Source organism: Erithacus rubecula (assembly GCF_903797595.1).
Source record: "Erithacus rubecula genome assembly, chromosome: 1".
NCBI classification, from domain to species: domain Eukaryota; kingdom Metazoa; phylum Chordata; class Aves; order Passeriformes; family Muscicapidae; genus Erithacus; species Erithacus rubecula.
In genome coordinates this window covers 103,644,106-103,662,963 of record NC_136658.1, presented here as the reverse complement: position 1 = coordinate 103,662,963, position 18,858 = coordinate 103,644,106, and the positions used below count along the sequence as shown (strand labels likewise).

At 35.3% G+C, this 18,858-nt stretch overlaps 1 protein-coding gene across 1 annotated transcript in view; it reads left to right on the top strand.

The window, feature by feature from the left end:
• Positions 1-18,858, top strand: part of CFAP47 (cilia and flagella associated protein 47) — a 258,137-nt gene that overhangs the window by 222,548 nt on the left and 16,731 nt on the right. The window contains exons 60-62 of the mRNA XM_079305151.1: positions 589-741; positions 12,250-12,421; positions 13,915-14,076. Of these exons, the coding sequence (XP_079161277.1) occupies positions 589-741; positions 12,250-12,421; positions 13,915-14,076 (487 nt within the window). The remainder of the gene's footprint in view (positions 1-588; positions 742-12,249; positions 12,422-13,914; positions 14,077-18,858) is intronic.

Here is an 18,858-nt window from a genome sequence, read left to right as displayed (position 1 = left end):
AGCTTTATAAAAATTAATGTAAAAGCTAAAACCTAACAGCTTTGTAATGAAAAGGACATACTTTGCAAGCAGTAAATTAAAATCACTCACTGAACTGAAGGAAGTTCTATGAAACAGAAATTCGTGCAAAAATGCTTTTTATTCTGGCATATTTCTATTAAAGATGAAGTGTGAATAACAGTATTCTTAAACTAAGAAAGCAAAGAGTAACTTAATATTCTTTCATTTGATCTTAAAACTTTTGTTTTGTTTTGTTTTGTTTTTTTGTTTTCAGTCTTCCTTTCTTACTGGCTTATTTCAAACTATGCTATAATTCCTTTTAGCAGTTGAACTAAACTGAAGATTTCATGATTAAAGAGAGAAATTTGCAAGTGCTATTGGAAACTAATTGAACAGATTTTTGTTTGTTTAGCAATATTTTCTACTACATCACCACAACAGAAAAAATAGTGGAGGTTGGGAAAAACTTCTAGTTGTCTTGCTCCTTACTGTAACTCTGTCTTTCTGTAAGCACATTTAGCTCCTGTGTTTAATTGCTTTGTTAAAATCAAGATGCTTTGCAAATGAGATGTTTTTGCTTTTCTGCAGTTGTGGTTCGCTGCCAGGCCAGGCAGAGGCTGGAGCAGAGAGTAGAGCTGCTGCTGATTGGAGTGTTGCCTGCTGCCACTGCTCTGCCTGCTGCAGGGAATTCTGCTGTGGTTGATGTGGAGGTGTCCTCCAACCCCCCAGAAGGCACTGATGGTAAGAATAGCTTTGATATCATACAATTTTAGGAAAATTTCAAATATGTACATCACCAGATGTGCAGCTCTGCCACGACAATGAGTGAGGTTTAGGCAAATTTTCCCAGTCCATATTTCTACCATTTTTCTAGTGTAGGGTATTTGTTTAACTTTTTGTCTGCAGCTGTAGGCACCGATGAACCTAAACCTTCCCATTTTTTAAATTTAGCCTGCATGTAAGGCTTGCATACAACTTTTCCTTTAAAAGAGAGCCCAAAGTCTGCAGTTAGAAAATATATGTCTGTGTAAGCATTGCCAGGAGACATTTATCTGTAGGTTTGTAAGATGCATTCCCATCAGCAGGTCAATATTGGTATCAGAATGGATTGAAGAAGGAGGACTTTTTGAAAGAAGAAATAAAACTTTGTAAAAAGATAGCTTCTACTTACTGTTAATCTGCTGAGAACACAGTGAAAATCAATTTATTCAGATACAGCAGCTTTTCAAAATACACCTCTCCTCAAAATATAATGGTACAGCATACAGGTAGTAAGGAAAGAATGCTTGTTACTGCTGTAACACCAGTATTTCTGTAGTCACTACAACAAATTAGAAAATTGTGCACCTTGGAAAGGGTCAAAGTCATCCTCCTTTACAAGGAAAATGTTATTTAATAATTATGATGCAAAACATGAGACAGACTAATGTGTGTTTAACTTGGCTGTAGATGAGGGAAGGGATTTCACATGTACTCTGACTTTGTTCAAAGTGGTAAAAGATGAGTTTACAGATGTTGCCTTAATTGAAGTCTATCAGGTAATCAGTTGGAAGGGCAGGCAAACTTGGCTTTTGTGTCCCATTTCTGCCATTTGCAGTCTGTTCTAACAGAGGCTTTGCAGGAATCCCATGTTACAGAAAATGTCCTGCCAAATAGCAGAAAAAGTGAATAGCTATAAAAGGTAAATCAAGATGCATTACATCCTTCCTAGAAGGCCAATTTTCATGCAAACCTGCAAATGCTGTGCACACTGATCAATGTAATCTCATATCAGCAATTACTGTCCAGATCATTGAACAGATTTTATTTCTAAAAGCTTTTAAAATTGAAGGAGATCTGAAGTTGAACTGCTGAAAAGAGCTTGCACAGCATATGCTTACTGATTGGCTAATATTAATAATTACTTTTTAAAATTTTATATTCTCATATTGCTGAGTCAAAGGTAATTTATTTTCTGGACATATTATCATCTTACACTCTCATATTACAAAGTGATAGTGGTGAATCCAGTAAAGCAAAAGGATGTGAAGTTGTCATTCTTTCCTCTTTGGAGGACTGTAAATATTATTATAAAACTTTGTTCAGCCTTTTGAGAATGATTCTCCATCAAGATAAAAGGCACTTTTTTTTTTTTTTTTTTTTTTTTTTTTTTTTTTTTTTTTTTTAATCATATAGTAACAGATTTAGCTCATTATTGGCTGGTCACACATGAGAGTGCTGCCTTAAACACACCTGGGCTATTTCCCTCCAAAATGGTGACATCTGAATTGGCAAGAAAAAAGTGCAGTGAGCAAGCTGAGGCAGCATTTGGAAAGTCTTGCAGATTCATGATGTCTAGTTCTTGTTTTATTCATAGGAATAATTTATTAACACTGGCTTCTGCACATGATACAAGACATTGATTTGGGGCATTGCATCTTTTTAAGTAAGAAGTCTGGTAATGAAGTGCTTTACACCATAGGTAGTAAGATCATTTTTAACACTCTGTTTTTCATAGTTTTCAATGACATTTTAATGCCATTATTGATAGATGAATTGAGGCCTGTTAGGAAGAAAATTAACTGGTTCTATCTGAGCTTTCTGCAGTCTACTAGAAATAACATAAATAAAAGCCTAAACCTTTAAGATAACAGTCTGGCACACTGTTCTTCATTTTTTTCCCTTCTGAAAGAGTGATTCATCAGAGTGCCTGTGTGATGTGTAGTAAGCAGTTTTTACAGCCAAGGATAAATGATGATAATTACTGGCAGATCAGATTTAAACAGCTAATACTGTGCTTCAGCATTTAAATTATTTGGACAAGTATAAATTCTTGTAAAGTGAAAAATATCCAAGCACGTCTTTTACATAAAAAATTCAATTTCATCCAATACAGAGTAGTGCATTTGACACAGAAAGCTACTACAATTTCTTAAGAAAGGAGGTGCTATCTAAATACTTATCCTCAATAACATAATTTCTTGTTCAGAAGCCAGCAAAGTTCCCGGGATCAAATAATGAAATGTTAATATTTTAGACATAGCAAATACATTATAAGCCTTTTAAAAAAATAATCTTCAGTTGCATTAAATGCCTATTTTCACCCTCAGTGTATTTTTCATGTTTTCTTACATATGGCTCTAAAGATATCTTTTTCACTAAAGGAAATTTAAGAGCTGAGATTCATCCAAATAAGTGTAAAGCTTGCTATTTTTTGGTTTTAAATATTCAGTGGAGAATGAAAACATATTTAAATTTGCACAATCTTCTAAGTAAAAAATCAAACATTCACAACAAATCAGTTGTGGATGTTTGACTGACATTTGACATTCACAGCTTTGTGTCTTTGTAGTGGCCCTTTGTACCCTTTCCCTTTCAATTGCTTCCCTTTATCTCATAAGCCAGCCACAAGGGCTGAGTGTTTCTCATTAACTTCCCTCATCTTTATTAATTCATAGCTCTCCTCACAGCAGCTGGTTTTGGCTCCTTGCTCCTGAGTTCTGATTTCTGGGAAGGTTTCATTTCCCTTGGAGGGGAATAGTGCTGCCCAGGTTCTGTGGGGTAGCAGAGGTATGAGCTTGGTTTATGTTATAACCAAGTTTTAGAGCCATTCTGAACTCAGACTAAACAGATGGACAGTTCAACTGCACCTGAGAGTGAAATAACATTTTTCAGGTACTCTAATCCATAATGTACATTGGCATCAATTATACAGAATGTATCTGTACTCTTTGTTTCACTGTTTATAAATCCTTTACAGCAACTACTTAATATTCCTGAAACTCATCAGATTATACAAAAGGCTCTATATTCTTTCATTTCATTAAAGCACCTCTTTGAAACCAGCAAAGAATGAAAACATATCCAAACACACATTAAAAAGCTTTTTACCATCCCCAGCAGGATTTTGTGTTAGCCAGTGGTATGGATTGCACTACATTCCCATTTAATGTGATGGATCTGGATCAGGAGGCTCTCCTTTAAGATATAAGGTCAATAAAATTGGGTATGGCCAAAGATATCTTTGGAGAGCAAGGTATCTTTATAGACTTGATCTCTCATCCAGAGATGTTAATGTGATGGCTGATAAAGTGTAGCAGGTTAATACTGAAAGCAGTATGAAGAGGATAACAATGATGAAGATGGCCCTATATCCTACTTAAGCCATTTCTTTATTGTCAGAATATCCATGGCATTATTTTTTAAGTCCTTGAGGATGGGAAAATTATAGTTATATTAATTAGATTTTCTTTCTATGCAAGAAATAAAAGAAAGGATAACAAAGTGTTTGCTTTGGATTTAGAGTTGATGAATGCAGTGATCGATGGTAAAATGAAACTGTTGACAAGGCAGTGAACCAACAATTGAGACACTTTGTTATGGATTATTGCTTTGTTGTTAGAGGTGGCAACTCCTGATGGAAAACAGAAAACTAGTAGAAGTCAAAATAGAAAGCATCAGAAGAGAACTGAAAGTCTTAGATGGATTATTTTGTCAGCTACATAATTTTTGTTTACATATGCCTGTTTGTTTCTTTATTTATGAGTGAAGCATTGGAGAGATTTGATGTATTGTTTATTTCCATTATTGAACTGAAATAATGCCAGGCATTTTAATGAAGAAGGTCAAATAGTTCTTGTTGGTATACAAGGCTATCACTGAGTCCATTAAAAAAGAGGAAAAAATGCAGCACAATTTTTTATCTCGTAAGTAAGCCCTCCTACTTCCATTTCTTAATATAACTAGAACAACAGCAACAAATACTAGCAAAAAATGAACTCATGAATTGTGAGCAGGCAGTTGGGAACGGCTTTTATTTCTGTTTGCAGGAGTCATTCATTTGTGTTTCCTTGCCATTTTATAAAATGTTAAAATCTGTAAGCCTTAGAAATGAGAACCATCATTATGCTAATTAAAATTACTTTCTGATACTTATGCAAAATCATGCTCACTTTAAATATTCAGCATTTAAAGGGAACCAGATCAATTATAAACTAATCTGAAGTTATTTTTTCATTTTCACAAAATTGCCAAAACAATAAATAATACAAACCCAGAAATAATTAAATTCCTCCAGGTGCTACTCCTCAGTATGATGTGGATCCAGGAAACATGAGAAGAACAAAAGAACTGATTGACTAGCCCAAATAATGCCTGAAACAAGAACACGCAAATAGATATCCCTTAAAATTATTTGAGCTAATGGATAAGAAAAACCTAGGCAATATAATTAGCTGGAAGAGCATATTAATTACTTTAATTGCTGTATTTTTGTGATTGCTCTTTCTCCCCTTTCTTGCTCACAGAATTTTCTGTAATCTCTTTGGTTGGGTGATCAGGAAGTATTACTTCCAACAGAAACAGAACCACTACACCCTTGTTTTGTAAAGATATTTTGGGGAGGCTTCTGTAAATAAGAACCATAGCCAACATAGTTCTTTAGGACCTTAACTGTCCTTCTGGAGCATCATAACACCTAACAATGATCTGTCTGCATTAATTTCCACTTTTTTTCTGAATTTTTTTCTCATTATTTATGGGACTGATAGTCAAACCCCTTAAGATGCAAACTTCTTAAGTTTTTCTGGGACAGTGGTTTCCTGTCTCTCAGCTGTGTTCCAATGCTTTTTGTCATAGAAAAACAGAGGATTTATGCACTTAAATTTGCCTTAGAAAATTCATCTGACAGTCACTGTAGTAAAACACCGTATGCGTGCAACAAGCTTATCCCCAGTGCTCTTCCATTTCCAGGTTATTATATCCTATTGTCATTTCTGTGACAAAATTCTTTGTCCTTGTCTTCTGTCTCTGAAGTTGCATTGTTCAAGTTTTGTTGTTCTTACAGAAAATGAAGTTATTATCTCTAGGTCTCCTTTATCTCTCCCACACTACACATTTCCAATAGAACATGACACAAAAATTCCCCAACAAACTTCCCCCATTGTTTTGTAGAATGTGTAAAACTTTATGTTTTTATAAATTACTGCATCAGGCCTGTTTGACAGTTTAAGAGCAAATTGATCTGAAGCTTTGGAGATACAGGTAGATATTGAAACTATAAGGCAAGTAAATAGAAGTTACATAGAATCACCACAGAACTCTGAATGAGGTAATAACCTTGAACCATCACTCTTTCTTCAAGCCAGCTGTGGAAGACGAGAGTGAAACTTCAGAAATTTACTATGCAGAACTTTTATTAATTCTGGAACTTGATTTGTGTCTAAAAAATAACACAATTGAGTAGCTCACATGAGATGAAATGTCTTATAGTAATTTACACTACCCTGTGTGATAGATGTTCTGTTTTACGTGTAACTGAATGCAATCTGTTGGGTAAAGAAAAGAAAGCAAATGAATGTGACCCTAGTGATCAAGTGCTGTGTTCCACTCTCCGTGGATCACTTTTGTATATTAAAAAAAGCCAGCAGATATAAGTGCATGCTTTTGTAATAGACCATAGTATAGTGTAAAACTGTCAAGAACTATTGAGAAAATGGTGTTGTGGGTTTTCAATTTAGCCTCCGTGTGTGCCAATTCAAATAGAATGGTTAGGTTAAAAGTCAACTTGAGTTGTTACTGATTTCTGTGGGCAACATTGAAAGTGAGGCAAATTACTCTGGATGCCATGGAAAAAATGTCTGTGTGAGTTAAGACTAAATAAGGAGATATATTTCTGAAGAAGCTGCTTTGATGTTTCTGTGCCAAGGTACAGATGTGATCTTTATCTGCCAAAGTTTCTGGCTAAATGAAGACATGATTAAATTAGAAAGGGAACTTGTTGAGAAAGGATTATAATGGTAATGAAGAATTAAATTTTATTTGTTTCCTTTATAGTAGGAATTTATAGGGTAGTGTACAAATCTGAGTTGAAAGCCAGACAAAAGGCAAATAAAGTGAGATCCTTTGGGCTGAAGAGCATCCTTTTAATTTTTCAGAGGTTTTTGCTTCAACTTACTATGCAAGTAATATGATAATAAAGAAAGTGTTGAAAGGGATGTATGGAGGCAGAGTAAAAAGAGAATTAGTGAAAAAGGGATTCAGAGAGAGAGAATATGTAGAAACAAGCAGTAAGGAGTCATACTGGATGCACACCATGTGTTTCATTTACAGGAAATGGGTTCACAGGCTTCCATTTCATTCACTAAACTATGCAGTGTTTCGAAGAAATACATTCCAAAAAAAAAAAAAAAAAAAAAAAGAAAAAAAGGTGGGGGAATGCTTTTTGCTGCTTCTTTACAGTAGAAACTTGGCTTAGAAGCAGATAAGTCTTTTAAAGAAGTGTTTTGAAAGAGAAAAATTAGGAAACAAAAATTGAATGTAAGAGAAAATTTAGGAAAGAAGCATTCCTGTTGCTAAGGAATGAGGCAGTGGGATGCAGGGTGAAAAAAATGTGTGGATAAACCAGGAATTTTTGTAGAGCCTTGAAGATACAGATGAAAGTTTTTGGCTGGATATGGAAATAGAAAAACTTGAAGAGAAGAGATATAAAGATATATGTAAGTTCTCTATGTTGAGAACTTCCTTGAATTCCTATGAGGATCAATAATTTTATTATCAACAGAAGGATATCACCTTTTTTGTCCATTAATTTTTATGAGTTTAATTTGGTATTTGGAATTTAGTAAGGTTATGTTATCTTTGCTTTTATTTGTAATGCTCCATATATACAGCTCTTTTCTACCTGTATGAAGAAATCTGGTGAAAGGCATATTTAACTATAGCCAGATCTTTGGGTTTTTGGGGGTTTTATGCAATTTGTTTGTTCTGCTGCTATTATCCCTTAGTTGTGACATTTACAGTGAGATATCCGTAGATATAGATATTGATATATATATAATTTTCAGTTGAGATCTCATCTCTTGCTACCCACATGAAGTCTACTTAGTGTTAGGATGTTCTTGATAATTTTTTTTTTTACTTTTTTTCCTCTATTACTCTTTCAAATTCAATTTTTGCTGTTTATTTGAATATTGACTTGAAAACAGCATTAAAATTTTTTAATCTGCTGTACAATGATGTGTTCTGTCTGCCTCTGCTTTTGTTGGAGAGGCAGAACTGCATATTTAATGCTCATACTGCAGTGCCTGCTGAGTTCCAGCAGGGTCTATGTGAAAACTCCTGGAAGACAATGGAGAAGCAGCGAAAGGACAAGTGTCAGATGAGAACTGATAGGGGCTATGAGAAAAGATATTTCAGAAGATTTGAAAGGTGAAGATTAGATGCCAGATACCTGGTAGAAATGAGTAGTTGATTTTTGTTTTTGTAGTTTCTGTGTTAGCAGTTTGGGGACTATTAAATCAAGAGGGGAAGAAGTCTTTGTTATGTGTTATGGCCACAATGGACACAGCCTTGGAGAATTATCAGAATCAGCAAAGAAATCAGTGTGAGTGAAGTGTTACATTCAGCACCAAGTGAATATAATTAATCTGGTTTATGCAAAGCATGAAACTGCAAATTTATGAATGCCTGGGCTTTAATTACATGTTTGTATTTGGTGATTGTGCTTCCCTCCTTTATGAAATGACTGCAAATAAGAGCAGTTAAGTGAATTCATTCACAGCTCTGTTTCACTGCATCCATCCAAGGAAAAAGCATCTGCAATGAGGACAAGCACTTTTGCAGTCTGAGCATGTTTCCGTCAGAGTTTTAATTTCCATCTGTCTCATGGGAAATGGGAGACTGTGGAAGTAAAGGTGTCCCTGGAGATGCTCCTTTTGCCATGGTTGTGTCACCAGGTGTGCTGTGGGTTAGGCTCTGTGGAGAGCTCAGACAGGCAGAGCCCCCCAGGTATCCATGGGGATCTGCACCCCCAGGCCAGGGCCATGGGATTGTTAGGAAATGCAGTGTATAGTGAACTGGTGCTCTGTGAAATCAGACACTCACTTTTCAGAAACAGGAGGGAGGTACAAATGCTTCATTCCTGACACTGTGAAACTGTCTGAGGTCAGAAATATCCAGTAGGCCTTTCACTGCCTTCTCTAGGGGATAGGCCCATCTACAAATGTCTTTGTTATTAATTCTTTTGAACCTTGAAAACAGGTTCTTTTCCACTAAAATGTTATTTGAATTTCTGGGATTCCTATTTTGTGAACCCGTTAGAATAGTTCTTTAAAGTTTAGATGCATTAATTTTAGATGCATGCATGTATTAATTAGTTCTACAGTAAATCTAGCAGTCACAAAAATTCACATTTCACCAATTTTTATGCCTAGAGTGTAAAGTCCTTGGAGCTTTCATGTGGTCTGTATCTTTTCATCTTCTTAGAGGCTATTTAAACAAACACCAACATTTTTATTCCAGAGCTTTTGGAGCAGTGTTCTTACTGGCACTTGCAAATAAATGACAGCCACCTCATATTCTGTATAGCTGCAAAGCTTAGTTTCTTTTGAAACATAGGTGCTTCTGTAGCTTTGCATACACAAGTGTTGCTTAAATGCATACTACTTTTTTACAAATCTTTATGTACACAAATGAAAACACTTGAAGACTGAGATTAATTGCTTCTCAAAAGAAGAAATGTTTAATGATTAAAAAAATTGTCTTAGAATAATTATCTCAGAATATATTTTCTATTCTTACTTAAATAAGGCAAAATATTATTCAGAAAATAGAAAGAAATGGGTTTTTTTTATAATCAGACTTTCTATTCCCTATATTTAACTAGCTGTATATAAATAACATGCTTATATCTTCCCAGTGTTTGGATTGATAAATATCTCTGTGTTGAGTCAGATGTGTCTAAAGCTCTCCCTGCTGCTTTCTATTTACAGAACACAAGTAGATTAAGTGGGGCATACTTTTATATTTGAATGTGTATTTTACATCTTGCATTAGATAAAACAAGTATTTTGCCTGTATTAAAAATTGTGATTTTTAAGAAAAAAAAAATTAACCAAAATGAAGAGAAAACTGGATGAAAGAATACAAAGAATTGAGCCTAAAGGGTCAAGGCCTATTTCAGCAGTATGTTATATTGTATTTGACTTTGCTTTAAAGAAAATGATAGTTCTATCTCCATGTTTTATATCTTCTGCCATTTTAATTGAAACTGGAAATTTTAAGAGTCAAGAGAATTTGAAAAATTGGACAATTTCCTATCTGTTTCATACCTTTTTTTTTTCCTTCTAAGTTCTGCCAGTTTATTTAAGCAGCACGTTTTACAGGATTGCTAGAATCAAATATTAACATTTCACAGAGAATTCCCACAGCATGATAATATAGGAGTCTTCAGGGCAGCTGTGATGAAAAACATGTTTTACATTTTTTAGCAGTGCTAAACTAGATCAGCAGTCTAGATCAAAATGAGCTGAAGGGACCAATATAACAAGATTCCAAATATTGGCATTCATAAAAGCATCATTTTTTCTTTAAACGTTAGAAGTATAAAATATTTTAACTAATTACTTAATATAAGCATAGAACAGGTTGCAAAACAGCCTGGAACAGGAAAAAAAAAAAAAGTAATTGCTTCTGACTAAGAAGATAGATAGATAGATAGATAGATAGATAGATAGATAGATAGATAGATAGATAGATAGATAGATATAGATATATAGATATATATATCTGTCAAACCAAACCCAAATGTCTGGATATTAAAAGCAGTATGCAGCTCCCAATGTTGTCTTCCTAGCACCTGAACTATAAAATAAGCTTTTCCTGAGTATCATTGTGTGATGTAACTGTTGAAAGAAACATCTGCTCAACAGCTGCAATTTTTTTCCACTATGAAATGCTCCAGATTTTGTCATCCTTTCTCTTCCATTGATTGTCAGCATCTGAATCTTCATGTTCTAGCATTTGTCAAGGGTGACTCCTAAAAGCCTTGGGCTGTGTTGGAATCTGAATGCATGACATAAGCATTACATTTTTCAAATGGAAAAACAGCAAGCATGAAACAATGTAGGATGGTCCTGAATTTTATAGACTGTGGGAGAAAATTTTCATGTTGGATTTAATTTTAACAGATTACATTTAATGTAATGAAATCCCTCTATATATTGATCAACACATGGAAATCCTTTTGGTACTCAATGTGTATATAATCTACTGTGATTGACAATCCCATATGCTGGTCATAATACTTTCCTTAAATCTGTATGACTCTAATCTGGTATATATTGTACAGAGGTCTCTGAATTACTCTAAAGAGTTACAAATGGTTCGGTATAAGCTGCTACATTTCTTAATCTTTGTGTTATAAAAATGAAGCAACAAAAACGAAGCAATAAAAGTTCACGCCTCCTGTTAGCTGCTGAAGTGGGAAGAGGAAATTGTGCATTTCAGAGAGGGACAAAGGACAAGAAGTGTGGGAAGCATCTCCATACTCATTTAAATTTGGGTGGTTTTACAGATTGGCAGTACCAAGCTAAGCTTTTCTCCAATGTTGTCTCTTGGACTTTTTATATAAACAAATCTGTCATCTGTATTTTAGACTTCTGAGTCAGAAGGCCTTGGGAATTAACTCTGCAGCTGCCTGGCACTGTGCAGCCAGGATATGTGCAGGGATGCACACACAGCAGTTCTGTACATTTGTACTCAGCTCTGCAAATTCAAAATGTGCCCTGAGATAGGTGGTCATAGCAAAATGCAATCTCCTACAGGAGTTAATGGTTGTGTTAAAACACTTCTCATCCATAAAATGTGTAAAACTTTTAAATGGATTAGCAGCTTGAGATTCTTTTCCTCATAGAAATTTTCCCTTCTGTGCACAAATTACTATTGCATACTGAATATCTCAGTTTCCTTTATTACAGCTGGAGGAGACATTTGATTCAAGAAGCTCAGCTGTTTATTTTTATGTCATTACTACTTGGCCTTTTCATACCTGCTTCAGGGAATAAGAGAAGAGGCTGCTGGTGACATCTTCACTATTTCTCTGTATTTTGTTTCTCAGGCTTGCAGCCATCAATGGCATTGATGGCCTTAATGATTTTTTTTTTTCAATTGTCCCAATAGCATTACTCAGTATTATGAAATTTTCATTTGGCTGATGAACTAGAAATATCTCACCAGCCAGAGCAATATTGCTATTACCATTCACATATCTCAAGTAAGTTTTCCAGCTTCTATTTTGCTGGAAACCATAAAGCCTTTCATATGAATGGGAAGATTTTATTATGCAGTCAGAAGGGAATCACTTAAGTTTTAGATAATTGCTAGTTTTACTTATTTGTTATTTTTAATAACAAATGGAAGAATTGTAACACTGAGCCAACTGTGTGAAGTTACAGCACACAGAGGCTGATATTTTTCTCCTGTATCATTTAGGTTCTCCTGCAACACTGGAGTTTCTGTATGAATTGCAATATCAATCAGATGAAATTAGATCTCAGCTAGACTCTTTGGTTGGTATACACCTGGTTGAGAAAGAATGGGATACAGAATCCAGAATTGTGACTCTGATCTTTAATGTAGTGTTTGTACCTAGCAAACCAATGAGGTAAGATCGTGTTCCTTACTACCAAAATAACATTTAATGAAATCCCGTCTGCACACTCTTGCTTCCATAATAATTTTCCTGCATTCTTTTCTTCACTTTGTTTTCACCTCTGACATCTACTGCTTTAAATTTTCTCCCTTGCTCCTTCTCAGTATGTTATCTTTGATGTTAAAATGAGTGTTTCTTTTTAGTTCCTGTGAGATGGTTCTGTTGAGTTACTTCCATACTCTGTGTGTGCATTGTTTTGCTTCTAAGCATTGGAGTATTGAAATACTTCCAATGAAAATTATTTGTTCTCATAATTCATAAAAAAATATACAAACAAGATGATCTGTGGGTCTTGGAAAACTTTTCCTGGACAAGCATGTGTGCATATTCTTTGACTGTGTGGGACAGTTGAATTTGAAATTAGTTTCTACTGCCCCAGTAAAAATGATCCACAGGAAATTCTTCTTTTTTATAATTGTGATGTGACAAATTATGTATGTGCTTTGGTTTGCATAAGAAAATCTTCCTTCTTTAAAAGGCAACTGTTGAAGGAAGATCCTTTTGGAGAGAGGGAAGTTGACCCTTCCTTTAGGTACAATCAAATGTGGCTCAGGAGGAGGCTGAAAAGAAGCTTTAGAGACCTGCAGGGAAAAAGTAAATCCAGAGTCCCAACTTTACCAGGAGTGTTAGGAACCAGTCACTCCTGAGTATCATGGATTGCAGGAAAAAATTAACCTTTAGGAGGCAGGAAGTTGCTCTATATTTGTAGCACTCCAGAAGGTCAAAAAATAAACAAAGAGCAAACCTTTAATAAGAATGATCAACCCACCCAATTCAGTGCCATTGTGCCAGAGGGAGGTGAATTTAGAAAAGCGTTTTCATTCCTACGCTCACATTTTTATTTAATGATTTTATTATTTTTAAGTTTGGGTTGCATTTTTTATCTTTGTGTATTTGAAGCTTAGGCTTTGTGCAGAGGACTCAGTGACTGCAATTAATTAGTTCTGTTATTGTCAGAATCTACAGCACTGATTCTCTTAGATGGGCCAAAGGCATCAGTCTGGCATTTTTCTTAAGTACATAGACCTTTGTCAGATCAATTTGATCCTAATATGGACTGCTAATATGTTCTGCACAAAATTCTTCCCTATCATCACTGTAAATAAAGAATAATGAGTAAAATAAATGTAGTTGTTTTTTTCTTTTTTATTCAAGAGACATCAAGCAGAAGAAGAATGAAATCTCATGGCTGGGTCAGGAGTGTTACTTTCCTATTATGTTCATTCTTGTAATTTGCTTTAAATATCTAGCACTATTTAATCTACATTCCAGTCAAGTTTATCTGATATACACCATGCAAAATTAGGGATATATTCTGGTTTAAAGTAATTTTTATTTTCATTTTACTGTAGTTTACTTCTACACAAAGGTTTTTTTGTACATTAATCCATTCATGCTTTATAATGTTTCTCTATCTATTGACTGTTTTTATCTGAAATTTTAAGGAATGAGGCAACTGTCACAATTCAGTGTACTACAGGAGGCCTTTGGAAGTTTCCATTGGTGTTCATTGCCACAGAGCCAGAAGTGGATGATGTGATCAACATTGAAGCAGTTGGCCTGAATAAGGAATCCATAGTTGGCTTTAAGCTCACAAGCCAGACAAGGTAAAAACACTTACTCTCAAGAATTTATGCAGTTTTCTGAGGGTACAACTCCTACTCAAACACATTGGTTATGAGCAACAGAAACATAACTGGGATGCAGCTATTTCATCATTATTTTCAAGAGTTGCATTTTTTGCATAATGAATGTGATTTTGAAGCTTTGTTGTAGAACACAGAAGCATTCTACATTTAGGCTTTGGTTTAAGAGAAAATCTGTGGAATAGATCCACATGTTTATGTTATGATTTTTTTTTTTTTTCCCTAAAAGGCTTGGGAGGATGTTAAAATGTGTAATACAATGTTAAGGAAAATGTTTTTGTGATATTAAAGACTCACTACTAAAGATTTAAAAGCTAGTGCTTACTAATAGATTTTTTTCAAGGTACTTTATGCTTACACCAAGTTAAAAACATTTTCTCACATTGTGCTGTAAAAACTTTAACTATGCCATTCTTTTTAAAGTACTCCTGTTGTATTACGTAAAAATGCTATAAATTCATCTTTACTTCCACTTGCTAAGATACTGGTGTAAATCTTCAGCATTTTGTTACTCTCCTTCTTTAAAAGTTTCACAGAAACCTTTGTTAATATATCATTTTTGTATATTTCAATTACTTTCCCATATTTTTACAAATTTATGGCAGATTTACAATGTCATTTGTATACAGCAAGAAGTCAAGGAATAAACTGTGTGGTAATGATAGATAAGTTTTAAAATATTAAACAGGGAATCTGAATGAATCATAATGTTCCCAATCCATGTAGCTTATGGAAATTTTAAAGTTTATTCTATTTTCTTTTAAATTAACTATTTTTGCTATATATCTAGAAAGATGGCAGATATGCAGATTGAAACTCTCATTGTGGATACAGCCTTTGATTTTATCCTCATCAGGAAGTGTATTTGGTTCCAACTGATTTTTAAAGCTTATTTCCAAAAGCTGTGTCTCTAAGATGGACAGTTGTTCCAGGTTTTAGATGTCTGTCAGTGATGTTAATTATTGAGGACTCTGATAAAGGGTTCTATCACAGTGTTCAAGTTAACAGCTTCAATAGAATGGCTGTTTCAGGAACAAAAGTGAAGCAATTGCTCTGGCAATACTGTAATCTCCTGGTAGGTGTTTGATAGTAGTGAAGATACCTGATGTTCTCCAGAAAGGTGTTATAAAACCTGAGTCATTATAGTTATACAAAGGAAGAGCTATGATGGAAGATAGATCTCTTTTGCCCTTTAACAAATTCTAACTTTATTTTATATAGCAAGTGTTTACCCCATACATTTCAAATGCAAGATGTAATGTTTGCATTGCTAAAAATGCAAATACTGTGTTATAAACAGTGCCAGGAACTTGGGTCATTAGGGTGCATTAGGAAGAGCAGTGCCAGCAGGTCAGGGAGGGGATCCTGCCCCTGTGCTCAGCCCTGTGAGCATCACCTGGGCTGCTGTGCCAGCTCGGGGCTCCTCAGGACAGGAGAGACACGGAGCTGCTGGGGCGGGTCCAGGGCAGGTGACAAAGATGATGGAGGGGCTGGAGCATCTCAGTGAGGAAAGGCTGAGGGAGCTGGGGCTGCTCAGCCTCGAGCAGAGAGGGCTGAGAGGGGCTGATCCCTGTGTGTCAGTGTCTGCAGGAGGGCAGAGCACGGACCAGGCTCTGCTCCCTGGGCCAGCAACGGGACAGGAGGAACCGGCAGGAGCTGATGGAAGTTCCACCTGAACATGAGGAAGAATTTCTTTCCTGTTTAATAGCTAAGCACTGGAACTGATTGTCCAGAGGGAGTGTGGAGTCTCTCCCAGTGGAGATACCCAAGAACTGTCAGGACACAATCCTATGCTGTGTTCTCTGGGATGACACTGCTTGAGCAGGGAGGCTGGACCTGATGGCACACTGTGGTCCCTTCCATCCTGACCCATTCTGTGATTCTGTGATTCTGGGAACTGCTCTATAAGTTATATATTGCTTTTTCTTACCTGTCCTTTGCTTTGGAAATTGTGGTGGTGGAGGTTTTGCATAGATATAGAACACTCAGCCAACTGACATATAGTATCGTGTTTGCACTATAATTGCAAATAATTGCAGATTAAAAGCAATTACATAAGAAAAACATATATTACATGTGCAATTTAATGCTTGAATAACACAAATTAATTAGATTAAAAGGAAAACAATGAAATATTAAAACATGGTTTACATTTTTTAAATAGGATACAAGTGTCATCTTATGGATCCTCCCTGAAAAAAAAGATCAGCCCTTTGGAATTTTTTTAGTAATCAATTAGCAGCACAATCCATAGAGAATCAGGTCTGCCACTTTAAGAGACATACTGTTTTGTTCTCCTTGCATATATAGATACTTGATGTCTTCTTATGTTATGCTGGAGAGTAGCTCATGGCACAGCTACTTTGGGAGTAACTGTGGGGGAAGCAGGTGGATTTCTGAGTAACCTGCTAGGGAGAGACTCAGCAGATGTGTCCTTTTCTCCTGCTACTGCTAGGAGAGAGGGGTTGCACAGCATCACTGAGAACACCTGTGCATCTTTTTGAGCTAATATATATATGCATATATATATATATATATATATATATATATATATATATATATATATACACCACATTGAATGAGGATCCGCAATAAACCTGTGAGGTCAACAGGTTTAGCTTTTTCTTTACAGCTAGTGCAACTCAAATGGGGCTTTCCTCCTCAAGTTCAACATTCCTCCCCTCCCTCAAAAATCCTCAGTGTGTACAGGACATCTCAGAATGAATTTATGATTTTGGTGTAGTTGTTCAGGAAGGATGATCAGTTACAAATGGGAGGTCATTGCTACACTCTACACAATGATCTGCAATAATGAAAGCTCCAGCAGTTCATGAAAATAAGTAAAGCACCCTTTCAACACATATAAAGTTTACACAATGAGAAATAGCCCAATATCTGCTCCAGAAAATAATGCAAGACAGTGAGAAGGCAGCTAAACTGTTTTGCATGAAGAAAATGAATGTTTTTTTTAAAACTGCACATATGTCACTTGGGATAGAGTAGACCAATATTTTTCTTTCAGCTTTAAAGATTCCAAAGGGACATGTTGTTGAAGAGTTTCTTATATTGGCATTAAGCTTGATTAGAGTCAAATCGGCAGATTTCACTTCCTAAATAAGAAAAATGTACCACTTCTTAACATTCATGGATGACCTTTGTTGGGTTTTATCATAAATGTAGGTTTAATTCAACACCAGCTGAAATCATTGGCAGCATTTCCACTGGAATAATTTGTTTTAGTACAGGCCTCTAATGTTTGAGATAATATTAGTGCTTGTTTTAATACCAAATGCATTATTGAATGTCAATGTTTTACAGCATGACATCAGTGTTAACCAAAAAGGATATGATATTAGCCTTGGAAATAAACCTTACAGAAATTTATTTGATATCTATCTTAAATTATTGATCTATTATTTTATGTTGAGATCTATAATTGAAACATAAAATAAAAACTCTCAAAGTGATACTTTGCTTAAGAAAACTGGCCATTTCTATATTTGGCATACTGAAGATAACTTAATGTATTTTTAATCAATTAAGTTTGGGATCAGGACATTATTATTAATACAGAAGTGGGTTGTGGAGCTTATTTACTGCTCTATCTTCCTGTACAGAGTTGTTTTGATGGTTGGATTTATTTCTTCATTTTAAAATACTGATGTCCAGCTACAGCAGAATGTTACCTTATTTTCCAGGACAAGTACTTCAGTAGCCAACATGAGATGTGTGGGATAGATAGATTGTTGTGAACACTATATTCACTTGGAATATAGTACATTTGAAGGTTTATTCAAGCTGGGGATAATTCTCTCCTATTTGTGCTGTCAGCTTCTTTCTCATACACAGTTTCCTCTCACCAATTTAGTTCTGTCTTCCCATGTACCTATTAATGATTGTTGCAATCATGTATTGCTTCCCATATACTGTAGAATTTTTTCCATCTTTCCATCCTGCCCTGTCACTCCAATCCTGTGTTTATCACAAGCAGGATATTTGTTACATTGAGGAAACTTCTTGCATAAACTCAAACTTCCCCTCTGAAAAGCATACCACCTGTTGTGACCAAAGCGAACAGCCTCATGTTGATGTGGTGTCCACAGAGGAGCATCTGCAAAATTCAAGGCTCCACCTGATTATAGAAACAGAACTGGAATAAAGAGGACAAAAACTCCAAAATGGTGGGCTAGGGGGATGAGAATAAAGATGAAATCAGGCTTTCAAATGACTGTATTTCCAAGTTTAGCATTTTAAACCTACTTTTCATTGGAGATTTTTTAATTATTTCTTCTTTGCGCATTTCCTAGTTCATAGAATGAATGTTCAATTAAAAACATTCCTTGGTCACACAAAATTCATTTTAATTCTGAGGAATTAGTGGGTGAACCATTTTATTTCTGTCCCTTCTCTTATTTTGAAGGGAAAACAACAGCAAAATGTTCACAATTACAATTTTAAGAACCATTTCTATTTCACTCTAATTACTGCTGTATTTCATTAGAACTACCATGAGCCAGGATTAAATATGCAGCAAGAAAATGCATTTGGTAAATTCTCGGTGCATGCATCCTCTCCTTCACTCTCTCACACATTGCTGTCTACATTACAGGCCTGGATTCCTCTGCCAATCTCTTTGTTAGCAGTTCTGCAAAATTCTACCACGAATCTAAAGATGTAATTAGAATACTTCATCTTAGCACTTCCCACACAGTGACAGCTGCAGAGCATAAATGTTGACTGGGC